This window comes from Palaemon carinicauda, unplaced genomic scaffold (genome assembly GCF_036898095.1).
Source record: "Palaemon carinicauda isolate YSFRI2023 unplaced genomic scaffold, ASM3689809v2 scaffold368, whole genome shotgun sequence".
Taxonomy (NCBI): domain Eukaryota; kingdom Metazoa; phylum Arthropoda; class Malacostraca; order Decapoda; family Palaemonidae; genus Palaemon; species Palaemon carinicauda.
The window spans coordinates 103631-123180 of NW_027171362.1; the positions used below are offsets into that span (position 1 = coordinate 103631).

General features: G+C 36.8%; 1 protein-coding gene across 1 annotated transcript in view; it reads right to left on the reverse strand.

Moving 5' to 3' along the window:
* LOC137636721 (uncharacterized) overlaps nucleotides 1-19550 on the reverse strand; it is a gene marked incomplete at both ends in the record, with an annotated part of 131752 nt that overhangs the window by 99478 nt on the left and 12724 nt on the right. Inside the window, 2 exons of the mRNA XM_068369099.1 lie at nucleotides 11338-11406; nucleotides 11814-11884. Of these exons, the coding sequence (XP_068225200.1) occupies nucleotides 11338-11406; nucleotides 11814-11884 (140 nt within the window). The remainder of the gene's footprint in view (nucleotides 1-11337; nucleotides 11407-11813; nucleotides 11885-19550) is intronic.

The window sequence follows — 19550 nt, forward strand, 5'->3', positions numbered from 1 at the left end:
CCAAAAATAAATCATTTGTATCAGCGAAGCCAATCAACGTCTGCGAGTCAGGTGCCACAAAACGCATTGAATCCAGTCTTTTTCAAGTATTGGTAAGACTTGGTATGGTGACTGATGATAAATGTAACCAAATCATATTTACCTTACTTTTCATTTGCATAATTTTATAATAAACAGCCTATGAGAAAGAATTCTATACCAACCATTAAATCAATTTTCACCTATAAGAGTCCACCCGACAAAATGTAAACAGAGCTGTAGTTACATTCTCAGCAACCTTTATCTTTCTCTTTCTCTAATCTTTCGATAATTTTAACGGAGGTGATAAATGATGGTAGCAATAACATTTATATTAGCATACTATTAATTTTACAATAAGATTCCATCATGATTCAAATTATCCCCTTTCTCAAATCTCTCACCATTTCTGTCACATGGAACATTAAAGCAGTAACATAATTGTTCCATAAATTTAATTTAATACTAGGCTGGTATTTTCTTCTCTCTTTTTTTTTTTTTTTTTTTTACTGGTGGTTTCATAACTGATGTGGGTATGAGTTCATACAAAATCAAAGACTTAAAACCTGATGTTAGGGAAATTATTTTGAGAAGGGAATGTAAAGTTATCCTTAATAAGTTTAGAATTACAGTATAAATGATCATGCTGTCATTGCAGATAATTTGTTATTGTCGACTAAAAGCAAAAAAAAATTGTTTTCCTTTTTTAGGACGTGTAAGAGTTTTTAGGAATACGGTAAGAAAAATATTTGTAATAACATAATATTTACTAAAGTTATCCCTTGAATGTGTAAATGCATTCGTTTGTTCGTAATGATCGGCAATAAAATGTAAACAAACAAAATTTTACTGTTTTAGGGGGCATATTTAGGAAAAACATAATATAAATTCACATTCATTTATTTTGAAATTTTAATAGAAAAAGTAAAACTACATTAATAATAACAAAATACTTACAAAATCAATACTTGGTAAGATATCTGTTGCTGCAAAAACTAACCTAAACAAAGATGTGTAATTGCGTTTGTTTGTTTTTTATGATTGGAGACAAACGTAAACAAAGCAATGGTTCAGTTTTTCAGGTGGCGTGTTTAGGAAAATGATGACAAAATCGCCTTTATTTAGTTCATTTTGGATTTCACATGATACAGCAAAGCTAGACTATACATAGATGGTTTTGAAATTTGCCAGTTGTCTCATACAACAGATATGCCTTAAATTCATTAAAATTTGTCCTAATTTTAGATTGTCTAATACTCGTAAATATACAGTATTAACACCCGTCTTCGGTGTAATTTTTAAAATTTTCAAGTAATAAAAACTTTAAGACCTTTTAAGCAATTTATTTATTAATAAGAACAATTTCACATTAGAAAAGATGTATAGTACATAAAAAGCAGTGAAAATGTGTTGTTAAAAGTGTTTGACTGGGTAAGCTGCCATTTACCTCGGCCCTAATGGAGTTATTCCTGTTATATTTTTTATTCCAAATATGCAATTTCCCCAGGCCGTGGATCGATCAAATTCTTACATTATTGAAAACCTTAATGTAATTCAGAATACTTATGTTTTTAAATAGTTTCTGTCCGGGCTGAGATTAACCAAGATTTTTTTTTATACAGTACAAAAAATAGGGAGAATATTATGAAGTGGGGTAGCTCATACACTAGAATTTTACATATTTCCCAGACCCCTTGGAATGTTATGAGGTGACTAAATGAACACATTAAATAACTTGCAAAAAAAATATGCTCAAACATTAACAAAATTCATTTCTGTAGTTATTGAGCATTGTGAATAACAACTTTTACAAAATTCATACAAGATAACTTATGATTACTACTGACTACAGCTACAACCCTTCTTGGCAAAGCAGAGGCTAAAAGCCCAAGGTCTCCAACAGAAAAATAGCCCAGTGAGGATAGAAAATAAGGAAATAAGCAAACTGCACGAGAAGAAATGAACAATTAACAAGAAAATACTTCAAGATCAATTACAATGTTAAAATAGACCTGTCATATATAAAATATAAAGAGAGACTTGTGTCAGCCTATTCAACATGAAGACATTCGCTGCATGTTTGAATTTCTGATGTTTCAGCAATTCAACTGCCTGATTAGGAAGATCTAGATCAGGTCACAGCTGGAATGAAACTTCTAGAAAGCTGTGCAGTATTGAGCCCTATGATGAAGAAGGCAAAGTTAAAAAATATCCAAATTAGGAATAAGAAATTTAACAAACCCTAAGTTCTTGTCCAACAAATTACGATGAGATGCAGCTGCTGAACACCAAGAGGAGAACAATACTCAAAACAAGAAGGAAGAGAGAATTAAAACAATTCTCCAGGATAGATTGACCACTAAAAATCTTGAAAGACTTTCTCGATACAAAAATTTTGAGCAATTGAAGAAAAGTAAATTAGCAATCAGGAATCAAACCCAAAATTCTAATGTTGTAGTATATAGTTAAAAAAATTATAGCTGTAGAGACCTGGAGACCTCGACCTACTTTGAGTTTTGTTAGGGCTCAACTTCATGCCCCATAATGTGTATCGTACACTAATTTTAGCTAGAGCATGGGATGGAATTGAGACAGAGAGTACCATTATCTGCATACGCAACGAGGATACTTTCTAGGTCAAACCACATGTGTATATTGTATGTAAAGCAAGAACACTACCCTGAGGAACACCAAGTATCAAATTCCTGTACAGAAGGATCTCAACTAGCAAAGTTAATAGGTTCCAAGAGGCTGTTTGTAAGATGAATTGTTTGCAAGTCAAATTTTGTTACATTTTGGCCTAGGGTAGGCCAAATCTCAATCTTATGCCTATGACTTCCTACTACAAAAGTCAATAAATAGTCGGATGTCAAATGAAATAAATATCACGTTATTATAAATGTTGTCTTGCTTACCGTATTAACTGATATACAGTGAACCCTCGCTACTTCGCGGTTCGACCATCGCGGATTCACCACTTCGCGGGTTTTTTCCATAACCCATATATATATACATATCGCGGATTTTCCAGAAATTTTGAAAATACCGCGATATCTGAAGACCCCAAATACGATATTTCGTTACCTGTAATTCCATTAATACTGTAATTAGTAATATCTGCTCTTACTGATTGTTCATTGCATTACATATGATATATAATTCAGCACAGAAAGAAATAAAACACGAAAAGATAATGTGATCATACGATAATTCAGTACTGTATACAGTACGTAGTAAAATTAAATCGAACATGAAACGCAAATCAGATGCAGTCATACCATATTAGAATGGTGTAAGGCTGCTGATGGCTACTACTGTACTACAAATGTAATGGATGTGCTTCTTTTCCATGAATCTTTTGTATGTATACGTATGTAGTACTGCATCCAATAATATTTTGTTGCAAAAATCACAATTCGAATAAGCGTACGAGAGAGAGAGAGAGAGAGAGAGAGAGAGAGAGAGAGAGAGAGAGAGAGAGAGAGAGAGAGAGAGAGAGAGAGAGAGATAGAGAGAGAGACACACACATCCTACAAAAGAATAAAATAGCATACGTAAAGCTATTATTATTATTGTTATTATTATTGTTGTTGTTGTAAATAAAATTATTATTGTTATTATAATTATCATTATTATTATTATTATTATTATTACTGTATTATTATCATTATTTATTAATACTGTACGTACAGTATACGCGGGGTATCTTGTACTTTGAGTTGGTAACCTACGCATCATATAAGATGGGTTGTGATTGGTTCAAGCGCTGATAGATGACGAATCAGAAGTCAAGTTTTGTTATCTAGCCTGTGATTGGTGTTTTGCCCGCATCTCCAGCTTCCAGCCTCTGTTCGCGGCCACTTTCTCTTATGCCGTATCGCTGAGTAGACGTTCTTAAGCTTGTGAACTTTAATCTGTGCTGTGTGCGACTGTTTTAAGTTGAACTTTTTGTTGAACTTTCTGTTGAATCCTACTGTACAATGGCTCCCAAGCGTTCTGCTTCTACTAAGGCTGGTAGTGAGCCTAAACGCCACCGAAGGATGATGACGATTGCTGAGAAGGTGACGCTTCTCGATATGTTGAAAGACGGTAGAAGCTACGCGGCCGCAGCGCGCCATTTTGAAATTAACGAATCCACTGTTCGCTATATCAAGAAGGACGAGGCGAACATTAGAAAGACGGCTGCAATCACCTTTAGCAGATCAGTGAAGCGAGTCGTTACCACGCGTAATAAAACGATCGTACGCATGGAAGGTGCTTTAGCTGTGTGGATTGCCGACTGCCGGAAGAAGAACATAGCCTTGGATACGAACACCATCCGAACAAAGGCTTTGAGCTTGAATGAGAATTTTGCTGCAAAGGAACCTCAAGACGACGACGGCAACCATGCTGAAGATGATGATGATGCAGATGAACCTCAACCAGGGACATCCACTGATTCCCAGCCTCAGAAACAACGTTTTTCCGCCAGCAAAGGATGGTTCGCGAAGTTTCAGAAACGCTTCGCCCTGAAAAGCGTTTCCCTGCTGAAACTTACGTGAACCAGACGTTCAAGAATATTATCGCCGAAGGTGGATACAAGCCGGAACAAGTGTTTAATATGGATGAGACCGGCTTGTTTTGGAAGAGAATGCCGTCGTAAACTTTCCTGTTCAAAGAGGAAGCCAAAGCCTCTGGCTTCCTGTTCAAAGAGGAAGCCAAAGCCTCTGGCTTTAAAGCATTCAAGGATCGTGTTACCCTCGTGATGTGTGGCAATGCTGCTGGATTTTTGCTAAAGCCGGGGCTTATTTATAAGTTGTAAAATATTCGCGCTTTGAAAAATAAGAATAAGAATCTCCTTCCCGTGTACTGGATGCATAATCCAAAAGCATGGATTACAAAGATGCTGACCTCCAACTGGTTCAACCAGTGTTTCATCCCGCAAGTCAATGAATATCTCGTAGAGAAGGGCTTGCCATTCAAGATCCTTCTCCTTATGAATAACGCTGGTGGACACGCAACTGACCTGTCGCGTGAGGGCATCCAGGTTGAGTTCCTGCCACCCAACACCACGTCATTAATTCAACCGATGGACCAGGGGGTTATCAGGGCGTTCAAGGCCCTCTACACGAAGAATACCTTGGCGGACCTCGTTGCGTGTGTGGATGCTGCCCAAGATGATGAGGATGAAGATTTTAACTTGAAGGCGTACTGGCGGCAGTACACCATAGCCACGTGCCTGAAGAATATTCAGAAGGCACTGCAAGAGATGAAACCTGCAACTGTGAATGCGAGCTGGAAGAAGTTGTGGCCCCAGATTGTTTACGACGACGAGGGATTTACACCTGCTGAGATTCAACACACTGCAATACGGAAATCTGTGCAGTTGGCTACCATAATTGGAGGTGACGGGTTTGGCGACATGACGACTGAAGACGTCGACGAGTTGTTGGACTGCCATTCCCAGCCGCTAACTGACGCAGACCTAGAAGACCTGACGAAATCGGCAAGCGAAGAAGAGAGTGAAACCCAGGAAGAGACCCAAGAAAATGTCGAAAAAATGGGCTTAACACTAGAATGGCTTGCTAAGGTCTGCAACCATATAAAGGAGGTGAAAGAAATGTTGCAAGAGTGGGACGAGAATATGGTTCGTTCTATGCAATTCTCCAACAAGGTCGATGACATCATGACTCCCTACAGGATGCTCTTAGATCGAAAAAAGAAGCAGCGGCAGCAACTTCCGATCACAATGTTCTTCCAGCCTCGCAAAAAAGAGCCAGTTCCTCCTGCTAGTACGCCTTCGGAAGAAATTGAAGAAGTTGAAGAGGTGTCCCAGGAAAAGACACCTCCGTCTGAAGACGTAAAATCCTATCATTGGCTGCACAGTAGAAGACATCATCAGCTTCATCATCATCATTTCTACTGTGCAGCAAATTCATCATCATCATCATTCAAGTTTTTCTTGAACTTCTTTCGTGGTGAGTACAGTAACAATCTTTATTTTTTGCTTTAATATTCTAACATTTTAATATTTGTACCTGTTTTATAGTTTAGTACTGTATGCATTAAGTTAAAGGGAAGGTTTTAGAAGTCTACATGTTGTAACCTATCATATTTTTTTTGTTTAAAATTTACATTTACAGTACGTACGTAAAACAATCTCTCTCTCTCTGTCTCTCTCTCTCTCTCTCTCTCAAATTGATTTTTTTTGTTCAAAATTTACATTTACAGTACGTACGTAAAACAATATCTCTCTCTATCTCTCTCTCTCTCTCTCTCTCTCTCGTAAATTGTTTTCCTGCTTTGCTACGTACAATATGTACTGTATGATTTTATATAGGTACGGTAAATTATATTTGTAATAACATATTTTGTAAATGCTTTTACTGTAAATATCATTATTTATCACTTTCATCATGCGCGTTAAATGCCTTCTTTGTTCTGAGCGTGGTTGTTTACTGAGCGTACAGTACTTTATGACGCCGTCGTTTCAGGCGGCGTCATAAAGAAAAACATTTCATTTGGAAGTCCTAAGAAAAATTAAGTAAAACATTGGTAATAACAAAATCAACATACTGTATAATCAATATAATCGATGCAAAAACTAACCTATACATATGTGTACACTAAATGAATTTGTTTCTTCATTATGATCAGAGATGAACGTAAACAAAACATTGGTTGCCATTTTTTATCGTGCTTTTTAGCGTGTTTAGGAAACGCATGATATAAAATCGCCTTTAATATTTGTGCCTGTTTTAGTTTAGGGTACTGTAGTACATGCATTAAGTGTTCTGTACATTAAAGGGTAGTTTGTTAACAGTACTACATACAAGGGAAGGTTTTAAAAGTCCGAATATACATGTTAAATAAATAGGTCAATATGGTGTCACTACTTGGCGGATTTTCACCTATCGCGGCCGGGTCTGGAACCTATCTACCACGATAAACGAGGGTTCACTGTATAATGTTATAATACAGTATTTCTTTATCCTATCTTTGTTATCTTTGGTTGGATTTGTTTGTATCTATGAATGTAAGTAAGGGAGCTTCTGTACTTATTATGGTGTACATCAACAACAACTCTGCAATCTATTGCTTGAAAATTTAATAATGATGCTAAGAAAATATCTACACTGCAAACTGTTTGAGTTTGAAATCAAGGGCTTCATGACTGATACAATCAAAGGCAACACTAAAATCAAGGCAAATCATACAAACTTCCAGAACACAATAAAGGGATTTCTGTACAGCAATGGAGATTTTAAGAATAGCATTAAATGCTCCATAGCTTATTTGAAAGCCAAACTGCAAACTGAGGAACAGTTGATTACCTTCAGCCTACCTATTTAAACGCTTTGCCAAATGACGTTCAAAACTTTAAATACAGGTAGTGCTCAACTTATGACCTATGCGACTTATGACAATTCGACTTTACGACGATTTTTTTCAGGGTGATGACCTCACAAGTCTATCTGAAATAGTATGCTAATTGGGCATATATTTCCTTGGAAATAATCTATTTCCTTGTATAAAAATAAACTGATTTATCTTAGTAAATTATTACTTTCTTTTCTTGATAATATACAGTATCCTTTTTAGGTAAAAAGTACATTAAGAACAGTTTTAATATCTTCCGATTTCATATTATGTCTGGTGACGTCATATTACCGGCGGAAAGCGACCTGGCAATACAGCAATTTCCCTCCAAAAAGCTAACGATTAATATTAGTATTCCCATTATCGAAATATCAAGTAACGATACAAACTATTTCATGGGTCTGTATGGGTCATCATGAGTACTACGTAGCGTAAATTTGGTAGATCAATATTTATCTAAATAAACTACACTAATATAACAAATATTTTCTTGAAAATAGATTTCCTTTTACATCATATAATGAAATACATTTCCTTGGTAAGTTAGTATTTTCTTTAACTTCTTGCAAGAAAAAAAAGATAATGAATTTACTTATTTTGCAAGTTATTCTTTGTCGAGTTTACATCACATGTCTTGTGACGTCATAATACTGGCTGATGCGCGCTGACAAACAAAGTGATTTCCCTTAGGTGTGTTACCGAGTAATCCTATCACCGCATTTCCATCGTCGAAACACCCAGTAACGATATCAAGTGTTTTAGTGGTCTGTTTCATTAGTTGTGAGAAGAGTACACTTACCGTAAATTTAAGAAAAAAGTCTGATGACGTCATATTTCTGGCAGAAGGCGAGTGGCAAATCAATGGTTTCCTTCCGATGCCTTACTATTCCCATAAGAGAAACATCGAATCATGATACAAAGAATTTCTAATAATCAGAGAAAGAGAGAGAGAGAGAGAGAGAGAGAGAGAGAGAGAGAGAGAGAGAGAGAGAGAGAGAGAGAGAGAGAGAGAGAGAGAGAGAGAGAGTGTGTGTGTGTGTGTGTTTTAAATGTACTAAACAAAAAACTATGATAGGTTATAAAATCTAACACATTGGTGCTTATGTAATAACAACTGTATAGATGGTTTGAATAAGTTAGGAAATAGTATAAACAATACTTTGTTACTGTATTCATACGCGCATATTATTGAGAGCGGCAGCTAGACATCTGCTGATCCGATCACAGCCAAAAGTAAAACAAAAAGGTCAACAATACTCGAGTTTTAAAACACACCCGAAATTTAAAAACAAAAGTACACGTTTTCTTAATGTGCAATTAACTATTTAAAGAGTACCAATTTTCTAGAATAAAATAATGTTTCCTAAAAAATAATGGTTTGGTGATGAAATCGGATGCCGTATTTTAAGCTACGATTGAAATGGACGTATACACGGTATAATGTTTTCGTTTCGTATTTAATTGACACTTTTTATTAAGAAAACCAATTTGGTTTCTTCATCTATATATAAGTATTGTATACCAAGAGAGAGAGAGAGAGAGAGAGAGAGAGAGAGAGAGAGAGAGAGAGAGAGAGAGAGAGAGAGAGAGAGAGAGAGAGAGAGAGAGAGAATGAATCAGCTGTTGTAATTGAATGCCTTTTTGTTTCCTGTATCACCTGAAGTGAGGAATTGATCGCCACAACTAACAATAGTCATGTTAATTTCATTCTTAAACTCATGTTGCCATATGTGAAGTAAAATTCTATTTCTTAAATAGAGAGAGAGAGAGAGAGAGAGAGAGAGAGAGAGAGAGAGAGAGAGAGAGAGAGAGAGAGATTTTCATCAATCTCTCTCTCTCTCTCTCTCTCTCTCTCTCTCTCTCTCTCTCTCTCTCTCTCTCTCTCTCTCTCTCTCTCTCTCCCCCTCCCCAAGAGAAAGAGGTTTTTATTATTATATCGTGTACTATACAAAAAAAATATTTGTAAAGCAAATCTATGCTGTTTAAAATATGACAAAATATTGCCGACTCGTTACCGAGGGTTAGGCTATTCACTGCCAATAAACGAACCCAGCCTACGTGTGAAAACCTTGAACACCCGAAGGGAACAATAAACCTTTCATATATACTGCACTAAATAATGCTTTATACCATCATTAACACTATTATTGAAATTATCGAAAGGTTAGAGAACAATAAAGATTGCCGAGAACGTAACCACAATTCCGTTTACATTTTGTCAGCTGGACTCGCACAGTTAAAGTTGATTTCATTGTTGACGTGGAATTTTATCCTTAATAGGCTATTTATTATGAAATTATGTTAATAAGATGTAAGGTTAATATTGTTTTGTAACATTTAGTATCAACTACCGTATTTAGGGCTACCAATATACTTAAAAAGACAATAGATTTGATACATTTTGTAGTGTATGACTCGCGACTTTGAACAGCTTCGCAGATACAGAAAATTTATTTTTGAAAAATAGCGACCGCATAAATAAGGAATCTTATCATTCGAACACGCATAATTCGGGACCGTACTGTAATAAAGTGGCGCCGCTAGTAACATACTCCTCCAGCATAACCTCCTTCTTCAAAAAATGCATTAGCAATAACTCATGAATGCAAACTTATTTAGGTCCATGTTGTTGTCATCAGTATGCCACACTAGCAAGAACGGTGGGGATAACAGCAGTTTACTACAGAATAATGTCACACATCTACAATTTATCTAGAAACTGCATATCCCTGTCTTCTTTTAATATACCTCTAACATGACAGTGTACCAGCACATTATTCAATCTAAAGGAAAATGTTAAAGATTAAAACAGCCAGAATTTTAGTTTCAACAGCCTTTTCCAGCTTCGCCAAAATTATACCCCTATTAAAGGATGATGGTTTGTATTCATGTAGGAACAAATCACTATATATGCATATTTGATATTGGCTTTATATCTTACTTTCCCCTTTAGATTCCTTTAACTACACAGCATTAATTAAGGGTTTATGTACACCCTTTCAATTATAAAAACATGCAAATTATTCATGATGATACACGAAGTTTACTACTACAACCTACACACAAAGTAAGGGATTGCTATAAAGTGGTTTGGTTACAATAGTTAGTCATTTGATAGTGTTAGCTTTGAACCATGATTTTGTTTTAATTAATGGAGTTGAGGTAAAAGAAATTTTCAAATTATTACTTTACGACAGTAATTATAAAAACTAATACTTGCACTAATAATGTAAGATGTGCTTAATTTCAAAATCTAAAGTTTGTTCATGCTACTGTACTTCCAATGAAATCTAATCATCTAAGGAGATTAAAAAAAAAAGTTACAAAAAAATTCAGTAGATGGCATATCATTAGTTTGTATCATGTTTATGATACCTATATAACATAGCTTTTTGCCTAATGTAATGTTATAGACAATCAACAAAAATTTCATCCGCTGGCTCTGGATGAGTGATTAACAAAGATTCCCATTACCTTCCCTAATAATTGTTGACTACTTCTTAACAATAGTGACTTTTCTTATCGTTCTGAGAGCCCTTATATTTTAGATAAAGAGTAGGGCATGCAGAATTACATATTAAAAACTGACCATATATTTCTAAGACAACAGGGCAAACTATAAAACAAAGAATGTGCATTGAAACTATCTTCAACAATACACCCCAAATAAAAAGTAAAACCTTGAAATATACTCCTCTTTATTACAAATAAAAACTTAAATTTTAGCACGCTACCCAACTCTCAATCTTTGGTTGTGGTTGTTTAACAGACAAATATAAATTCTTGAGAATTACCTCGATGAGTGCTCATAAGCTTTAAATAAACTCTGAAATAAAAAACCTAAAAAAAATATGCATCTGTAGTATTACCTGGACATGCTTTGATGGAATATTTCTTAAAACTTTTCCTCAATAGGCATACTTCAATCTAGTCTCTATAAATCCAAATAGTGACACCTACCTTTAAATGTTTCATACCATTACAATGAGCTTCCAACATTTTTCTTTGAGCGCATTCTACATTGCATATCTGAAAATAAAATATGAATTTATAATTAAGCATTGAAAAGATAAAATCTAACACTTGACAAAATAAAGGACAATAAAAAATCAGCCAGATAAAATGCCTTCACCTTCCAACAAATTAAGCAATCATAAAATGAACTGTAAAAATATTGTGAAAATTTTAAATTTTTAATAAAATCAAATAATTACTGTACAGTACTGTATATCTAAAATGACTAAAAAAACAAATATTTTCGAAAGTAGAATTTAATAGGGAAAAAAAATTGTCAAACTTATATAACTGTAACAACAATGTGAAAATTTAAAACTTTTATAAAAATCAAATAATTACTGTACAATATATCTAAAATGATTAACAAACAAATATTTTCTAAAATAGTATCTAATAAAAAAAAAATTGTCAAAGCTTACCTCACATGTGTATATAAATCGATCTTTTTCATCAAAGCTAAGGGTGACAATTTTCTTCCCGAATTCATCAACTGTAAAATAGAAATCACAATCAAACATCACTATAAAACTATAAAGAATAAATGATAGGAAAAAAATATTTCTCCAGCCTAAAGGATACAAAATAACCAAGATAATTTCATAAGATTTTCGTATATGGAGTATTGAACATGTAAAAACACTGCAGCATATAACAAGCATTAAAAAAGAAGTTTGAATGAAATACAGTGGTACTTCGGTAGTCGAATGACTCTTAATTCGAACAAATTGGTGTTCGACCAAAAAAAAATTAGAGTAATTTTTGCTGCGGTGTTCGAACAAAAAATTGGAACTCGAACACAGCCAAATGCGTGGCTGAGTGAGATAAGCGGCCATCTCGGCTACTCTCGCCGGGTCGGGTAGCATCATTTCAAGAGATCGTCAGTCCGACAACACGTTAAGAATTTATTGTGATTTAGTGCGTTTTATTGCCTTTTTTTGCCGATAATAATGAGCCCCATGAAAGTTAGTGATAAGCGGAAGGAAAAGAGGAAAACAGTGAGAACAACGATCGAGTTGAAGAAGGAAATTATTGCGAAATATGAGAATGGTGTGTGAGCGTCTGATCTAGCCTTACAGTATGGCATGGCGAAGTCGACCATTTCGACCTTTTTGAAAAATACGGAAGTGATAAAGAAAGCTAATGTTGCACAGGGAGTGACAGCCATTAGTAAGCAAAGGCCACAAGTAATTGAGGAAATGGAAAAGTTGCTCCTTATATTTATTAAAGAAAAGCAGTTGGCTGGGGAAAGTGTAAGTGAAGCTTTCATTTGTGAGAAAGCTCTTCATATTTATGAAGAATTAGTGAAGAAAAGTGCCAGTACTAGTGAAAGTGATTCGTCATTTACTTTTAAAGCGAACAGGAGCTGGTTCGAGAAATTCCGTAACAGAACTGGTATTCACCATGTGACTAGGCATGGGGAGGCAGCCAGTTCGGATCAGGCGGCGGCTGATAAATACGTTGGCGAATTCAACCGATACATTAAGGAAAAAAATTTTATCCCACAGCAAGTCTTCAATTGCGATGAGACCGGGTTATTTTGGAAGAAAATTCCGGCCAATACCTACATTACCAAGGATGAGACGAAGATTCCAGGTCACAAGCCAATGAAAGATAGACTGACATTGCTGCTGTATGCTAATGCCAGTGGCCATTGCAAGATTAAACCCTTGTTAGTGTACCATTCGGACAGCCCCCGGGTCTTCAAAAGAAACAATATCTTGAAAAGTGCACTATCAGTTATGTGGCGCGCTAACACTAAATCTTGGGTCACAAGACAATTCTTTAGTGAGTGGATCAATGAAGTGTTTTTCCCCAAGGTTAAGGCATACCTGACTGAAAAGAACTTGCCATTGAACTGTCTTCTGGTGATGGACAATGCTAAACGGAAGTTAAAATTGCTTACATTTGTTTATTAGTATATGTATATATGTATTTATTGAAGTAAGGAGGACTTTTCTCTTAAACTATTAAAATAACTACCGTAGTTAAATACATTTGTATGCTTGGTACCATCTAAGTCCTGCTTGCTTATTACGAGCTAAGTAATTAGCTAACAAGCCTTCTAATCACGCCATTTTCTTTTTACTTGGGAGGTTCATGGATATACCCACGTCAGTCTTGCCTAGCAAACCATACCGTCAATAGCTTCACTGGCAGTATTTGGACACAAATATTTTACCAGCTAGATTTGTGCTACAAGATTTTTATCTCATTGAATTTGTGCTGTGCTGCTATTTTATCGAACCATGTTTGGGTTATGTGATTCAAGTGTTTCCACATTTACGAAGTTATTCAACATGAACTAAATTCCCTTAATTTGAACACTGAGCTTCCTTCGACATGAGACTTTAAACTTTGAGGGCATTCGACTCGTCTCATAGCTTGCATGGATAAAGGTGAGAACCAAGCATTGTTAGGGGTTTCTTAATGTCTAATGGTAATCATTATCCATTGCCTTAAGCCTTCAAAACACCAATATAATAATAAATTCCTTCCTCTCTGATAAATATATATATATATATATATATATATATATATATATATATATATATATATTGTGTACTATTAAACTAATTTTGATATTAGCTTCTCATATTAATTTGTTCTATTTGTACAGTACTTTTGCTTAGGTATAATTGGTGAAGCTAGGTCGTCCTGGGTTAGCAGCCTACATTCATCTTTCGTATCTATATTATTGGTAAGACTTTATATTAGATTTAATTCGAAGGATGAATGTTATAGTGAATACATTACAGTATACAAAATTATATTGCTTATATTTATAGCTTAAGGATATTGTTTTGATGTCGGAATGTATTTCATTTTCCAGGATATAATTTATCCATATGTTTAATTGAAGTGGCTTTGTCCAAGGATAAATTCCCTTTTTCTTACATTGGCGAGCACTCCCAACATTATCGATAATTGCTTATTAGGTTTATATAGATTATATATGCAATTTACGATTTATTGATACACAGGAACCTTGACATACGAATGCCCTAACATACGATTTTTTTGATACAACAGAAAATTTTAGAAAATATATGCTTTGATATACAACGAAATATTTAAATACGATTTTGCGATGAGTGATAGTTGTATAGGCAACCGAATGATGGCGTTCGGTCTGTTTGTGTAGTTCGTTGAAATTGTGCCTATTTTTGGTGTTATTTTGTCTATTTTATTATTTACCATGGGTCCCAGAGCTAAAGACAAAGCAGGTGATAAGAAAAAAACGAGAAAATTATCTCGATAGTTGTAAAGGCGATCGATAGATGGCGTTCGTTCTGTTTGTTTGTTGGTGCTGCATCGTTAACATATCATTGTGTTCGTTGTATTTGTGCCTATTTTTCGTGTTATTTTGTCTATTTTATTATTATTATGGCTGCGGGGGTATAAAAACAATTAGAATAGCGCCAACGTTATCCCTGCGTGTCGTAAGAGGCGACTAAAAGGGACGGGACGAGGGGGCTGGGAACCCCCTCTCCTGTATTATAATCCTGTGAGACATCGACAAAGAGATGGAGCTAGGGGGAGAGTGACTGCTCCCTGCACGCTAGTTTTGGGGTGTTTGAATGTGCGTGGATGTAGTACGATAGAGTAAAAGATGTGAAATTGGAAGTATGTTTAGGAATAGAAAGATGGATGTATTGGCCTTGTGTGAGACGAAGATAAAAGGAAAGGGTGAAGTGCTGTTTGGTGAAATGTCTGGTAGAGTGTCTGGGATTGAAAGGGGAAGAGCGAGAGAGGGTGTTGCTGAGTGAATGGATGACATATAAAGTAGTGGAATGGAAGGAGATATCATCTAGGTTAATGTGGGTAAGGGTTAGGTTGGGTAGGGAATGTTGGGCATTTGTCAGTGCGTATGGGCCAGGTAGTGAGAAAAGTGAAGAAGAGCGGAATGAGTTCTGGAATGCATTAACTAGGCGTGTAGAAGGACTGGGTAGAAGGAATTATGTAGTTGTCATGGGTGACTTAAATGCTAGAGGGGGCGCTGGAGAGGTAGAAGGCGTCATTGGGAAGTATGGCGTACCAGGTGAAAATGAGTGGGGTGAGAGACTGGTAGATATGTGTGTTGAGCAAGAGATGGTGATAAGTAATAGCTTTTTCAAAAGAAAGATAAAAATAAGTATACATGGGTAAGAGTGGCAAATGGAAGAATAGTAGAAAGGGCATTAATGGATTATGTGTTGATAACTAAAAGAATGTTTGGAAGATTGAAAGACGTGCACGTGTTTAGAGGTATGGCTAACGGTATGTCTGATCATTTTTTGGTGGAAGGGAAATTAGTTGTAGCAAAAGAATGGGGGAATAGAGTAGGTGGATGTAAAAGGGAGCTAGTGAGGGTTGAAGAGCTAATAAAACCGGGGGTATAAAGTAAATATCAGGAAAGGTTGAATATGACATATGACATAGTGAAAGTAAGAGAAACTGGCAATTTAGAGGAGGAGTGGAAGTTAGTAAAAGAAAATTTTGTTGGGATTGCAAGTGATGTGTGTGGCAAGAAGGTTGTTGGAGGCAGCATGAGGAAGGGCAGTGAATGGTGGAATGAAGGAGTGAAGGTAAAAGTGGAAGAGAAAAAGAGGGCTTTTGAAGAATGGCTGCAGAGTAATAGTATAGAGAAGTATGATAAATATAGAGAGAAAAAGGTGGAAGTAAAGCGCAAGGTACGTGAGGCAAAGAGGGCAACTGACCTGAGGTGGGGTCAGGGATTGGGTCATTCATATGAAGAGAATAAGAAGTAGTTTTGGAAAGAAGTGAAGAGAGTAAGGAAGGCTGGCTCAAGAATTGAAGAGACAGTGAAAGATGGAAATGGAAGGTTGTTAAAAGGAGAGGAGGCAAGGAAAAGATGGGCGGAATATTTTGAAAGTTTACTGAATGTTGAGGATAATAGGGAGGCAGATATAATTGCTGTTGCAGGTGTTGAGGTGCCAGTGATGGGAGATGAGAATGAGAGAGAGATTACAAGAGAGGAAGTGAGAAGAGCACTAGATGAAACGAGAGTAGGAAAAGTGTCTGGTATGGATGGTGTGAGAGTTGAGATGTTGAAGGAAGGGGGTGTGACTGTACTTGAATGGTTGGTGAGATTGTTTAATATGTGTTTTGTGTTGACAATGGTACCAGTAGATTGGGTTTGTGCATGTATTGTACCACTATATAAGGGTAAGGGAGATGTGCATGAGTGTTGTAATTCAAGAGGTATTAGTTTGTTGAGCGTAGTTGGAAAAGTGTATGGTAGAGTAATGATTAATAGGATCAAGGATAAAACAGAGAATGCAATCTTAGAAGTACAGGGTGGTTTTAGAAGAGGTAGGGGTTGTATGAATCAGATTTTTACAGTAAGGCAGATATGCGAGAAATATTTAGCAAAAGGTAAGGAGGTGTATGTTGCGTTAATGGATCTGGAGAAAGCGTATGATAGAGTTGATAGGGAAGCAATGTGGAATGTGATGAGGTTATATGGAGTTAGTGAAAGGTTGTTGCAAGCAGTGAAAAGTTTTTACAAAGGTAGTAAAGCATGTGTTAGGATAGGAAATGAAGTGAGTGATTGGTTTCCGGTGAGAGTGGGGCTGAGACAGGGATGTGTGATGTCGCCGTGATTGTTTAACTTGTATGTTGATGGAGTGGTGAGAAAGGTGAATGCTCGAGTGCTTGGACGAGGATTAAAACTGTTAGACGAGAATGACCATGAATGGGAGGTAAATCAGTTGTTGTTTGCAGATGATACTGTACTGGTTGCAGACACAGAAGAGAAGCTTGGCTGATTAGTGACAGAATTTGGAAGGGTGTGTGAGAGAAGGAAGTTGAGAGTTAATGTGGGTATGAGTAAGGTTATGAGATTTACGAGAAGGGAAGGTGGTGCAAGGTTGAATGTCATGTTGAATGGAGAGTTACTTGAGGAGGTGCATCAGTTTAAATACTTGGGGTCTGTTGTTGCAGCAAATGGTGGAGTGGAAGCAGATGTACGTCAGAGAGTGAATGAAGGTTGCAAAGTGTTGGGGGTAGTTAAGGGAGTAGTAAAAAATAGAAGGTTGGGCATGAATGTAAAGAGAGTTCTATATGAGAAAGTGATTGTACCAACTGTGATGTATGGATCGGAGTTGTGGGGAATGAAAGTGATGGAGAGACAGAAATTTAATGTGTTTGAGATGAAGTGTCTAAGGAGTATGGCTGGTGTATCTCGAGTAGATAGGGTTAGGAACGAAGTGGTGAGAGTGAGAATGGGTGTAAGAAATGAGTTAGCAGCTAGAGTGGATATGAATGTGTTGAGGTGGTTTGTCCATGTTGAGAGAATGGAAAATGGCTGTCTGCTAAAGAAGGTGATGAATGCAAGAGTTGATGGGAGAAGTACAAGAGGAAGGACAAGGTTTGGGTGGATGGATGGAGTGAAGGAAGCTCTGGGTGATAGGAGGATAGATGTGAGAGAGGCAAGAGAGCGTGCTAGAAATAGGAAAGAATGGCGAGTGATTGTGACGCAGTTCCGGTAGGCCCTGCTGCTTCCTCCGATGCCTTAGATGATCGCGGAGGTAGCAGCAGTAGGGGATTCAGCATTATGAAGCTTCATCTGTGGTGGATAATGTGGGAGGGTGGGCTGTGGCACCCTAGCAGTACCAGCTGAACTCGGTTGTGTCCCTTGTTAGGCTGGGAGGAACGTAGAGAGTAGAGGTCCCCTTTTTTGTTTTTGTTTCATTTGTTGATGTCGGCAACCCCCAAAATTGGGGGAAGTGCCTTGGTATATATATGTATGTATTATTATTTTGACTATTTTATTATCAACAAGGCAGGTGATAAAATAATATTAAAGAAAATTATCTCGATAGTTGTAGAGACGACCGATAGATGGCGTTCGGTCTGTTTGTTTGTTGTTGCTGCAACGTTTACACGTCGTTGTGTTCGTTGTACTTTGTGCTTAATTTTCGGGTTATTTTGTGTATCTTATTATTAACCATGGGTCCCATGGTTAAAGACAAAGCAAGGGAAAACAAAAAACCCAAGAAAATGATCTCGATGGCAGCAAAACGTGAAATTATAGAAAAGCATGAATGTGGTGTTCGTATCGTCGATTTGGCAAAAGAGTATGGTCGAAATCCTTCTACAATATCCACGATAATCAAGCAGAAGGAAGCTATAAAGCAGCAGCAACCTTCCAAAGGCATCACCATTATTTCTAAACTACGAACTGATGTGCATGATGAGATGGAACGGCTACTTTTACTTTGGATTAAGGAGAAGGAATTGGCTGGTGACTCGGTTTCGGAAGCGATCGTTTGCAAGAAGGCTAGCAGCATATTCAAAGACCTTAAGCAAAATGCAGCCGAGACGGAGGGAGAATCGTCTCAAGGTGGTGAGGAGCTCAAAACCAGTCGTGGATGGTTTGACAATTTTAAGAAACGAACTGGCGTTCATTCTATCGTTCGTCATGGAGAAGCATCGAGTGCAGATGTTAAGGCAGCTGAAAACTTCATTAAGGTGTTTGAAAAACTCATTCGTGAAGAAGGATACCTACCGCAACAAGTGTTTCATTGCGATGAAACAGGCTTATTCTGGAAAAAATGCCTAGACGTACGTATATCACGGCAGAGGAAAAGAGTCTACCTGGTCATAAGCCTATGAAAGATAGGCTCATGCTTGCCCTTTGCGCTAACGCTAGTGGTGACTTCAAAGTGAAACCGTTATTAGTGTATCACTCGGAAAACCCAAGGGCCTTCAAAGCTCACAAAGTGTTAAAAGAAAAATTACAAGTTCTATGGCGTGCAAATAGTAAAGCATGGGTGACCCGTCAGTTTTTTACTGAGTGGATGAACTTAGTTTTTGGCCCTTCAGTGAAGACATACTTAACCGATAATGGTCTGCCACTTAAGTGTGTCCTTCTGCTGGATAATGCTCCATGTCACCCTCCTGGCCTTGAGGATGACCTTTTGGATGAATTTAAATTTATTAAAGTTATCTATCTCCCAGCCAATACAACGTCTATCCTCCAGCCCATGGATCAGCAGGTAATCTCCAATTTCAAGAAACTTTTCATGAAGCATCTTTTCAAGCGTTGCTTCGAAGTCACCAATAATACAAACCTAACACTGAGGGAATTTTGGAAAGATCATTACAACATTGTGATCTGTCTTAGGCTTATAGACACTGCCTGGCAAGGTGTT